A 1034-nucleotide genomic window follows, 5' to 3' on the forward strand; every position below is an offset into this window, starting at 1 on the left:
AGTGCGGCTCTGAGCTCTGGACACTGTGCTCGGTCCTTCCACAGCCCGTGCTGGCCCAGGGCTTGGGATGGGCCCTCACCGTGGGCCATGAACCATGCTTATTTTATTTCCACCTTAACCCCTTGAGTTGCGGTCCGTGGTTTGGCTTCATCACATGGGTTCTGAGACGTAGTGATCCTCCATTCATATTCAGATAACTTTGATTTGTCTTTTAATCCAATAATCAGTTAGAATGCTATTATTTCTCTCTCTCTCCTCCCCCATCTCCCTTGGAAAAGGCAGTACGTATCGATTGGGGAAGACGTTCAAATAAGAATGTCCAGTGAAAACAAATCTTCCCTCCGTCCCGACGTCTAATCTCCAGAGACGAACGACCCTCATTTCCAGTATCCTGTCCCTGCTCCCAGCGCACATGTGACATTGTATTGTGCACAGACACGAGTGAATCTTTTCCCAGATGTGATCATATCCTGTAATAACGTCTCCGCTTGCTTTCACCCCTGGTTAATACACCCGGAGGTTCTCACAGAGGAGCACATGGCGTCACTAGGTCCCAAGACGGACAGGGCTGGGCACATCTCGGGTTTCCTGTTTTCCCCCTTCACATTGGCCTTTCCTGCTCCGATTGTATTCCCCCTTTGTTTTGTTTCCCCAGTTACGTCCATCTTGGCCTTCCCTGGTGTCTCTTGTTCCCCTTGTGGCACTTGGTTTCTGCCCTGACGCCCAAGACCTTCAGCGAGGGCTGAGGCCGCGTCCCAGAGCCACCAGGGGTCTTAACATGTGGTCAGATGAGCAGACAGCACCCAGTTGGGGGACGAGGCGCCTTCCTGCACGTGTGCCTCTGACTCGTGACCACCCTGTTCTGCCGCAGGCGCCGTCGTGACGATCACCACGCCCGTGAGCATGAATGTGGACAGCCTCCAGTCTCTGTCCTCGGACGGGGCCACCCTGGCGGTGCAGCAAGTCATGATGGCGGAGCAGAGCGAGGACGAGTCGGTAGACAGCCCGGGGGCGGGCGGGGCCGCGCTCACCCC

At 55.4% G+C, this 1034-nt stretch overlaps 1 protein-coding gene across 1 annotated transcript in view; it reads left to right on the plus strand.

Moving 5' to 3' along the window:
- The window catches only part of PKNOX1 (PBX/knotted 1 homeobox 1), a 51972-nt gene that overhangs the window by 42945 nt on the left and 7993 nt on the right, over positions 1-1034 (plus strand). The window contains exon 9 of the mRNA XM_019666005.1: positions 872-996. Coding sequence (XP_019521550.1) covers positions 872-996 — 125 coding nt within the window. The remainder of the gene's footprint in view (positions 1-871; positions 997-1034) is intronic.

This window comes from Hipposideros armiger, unplaced genomic scaffold (assembly GCF_001890085.2).
Source record: "Hipposideros armiger isolate ML-2016 unplaced genomic scaffold, ASM189008v1 scaffold_458, whole genome shotgun sequence".
Classification (NCBI taxonomy): domain Eukaryota; kingdom Metazoa; phylum Chordata; class Mammalia; order Chiroptera; family Hipposideridae; genus Hipposideros; species Hipposideros armiger.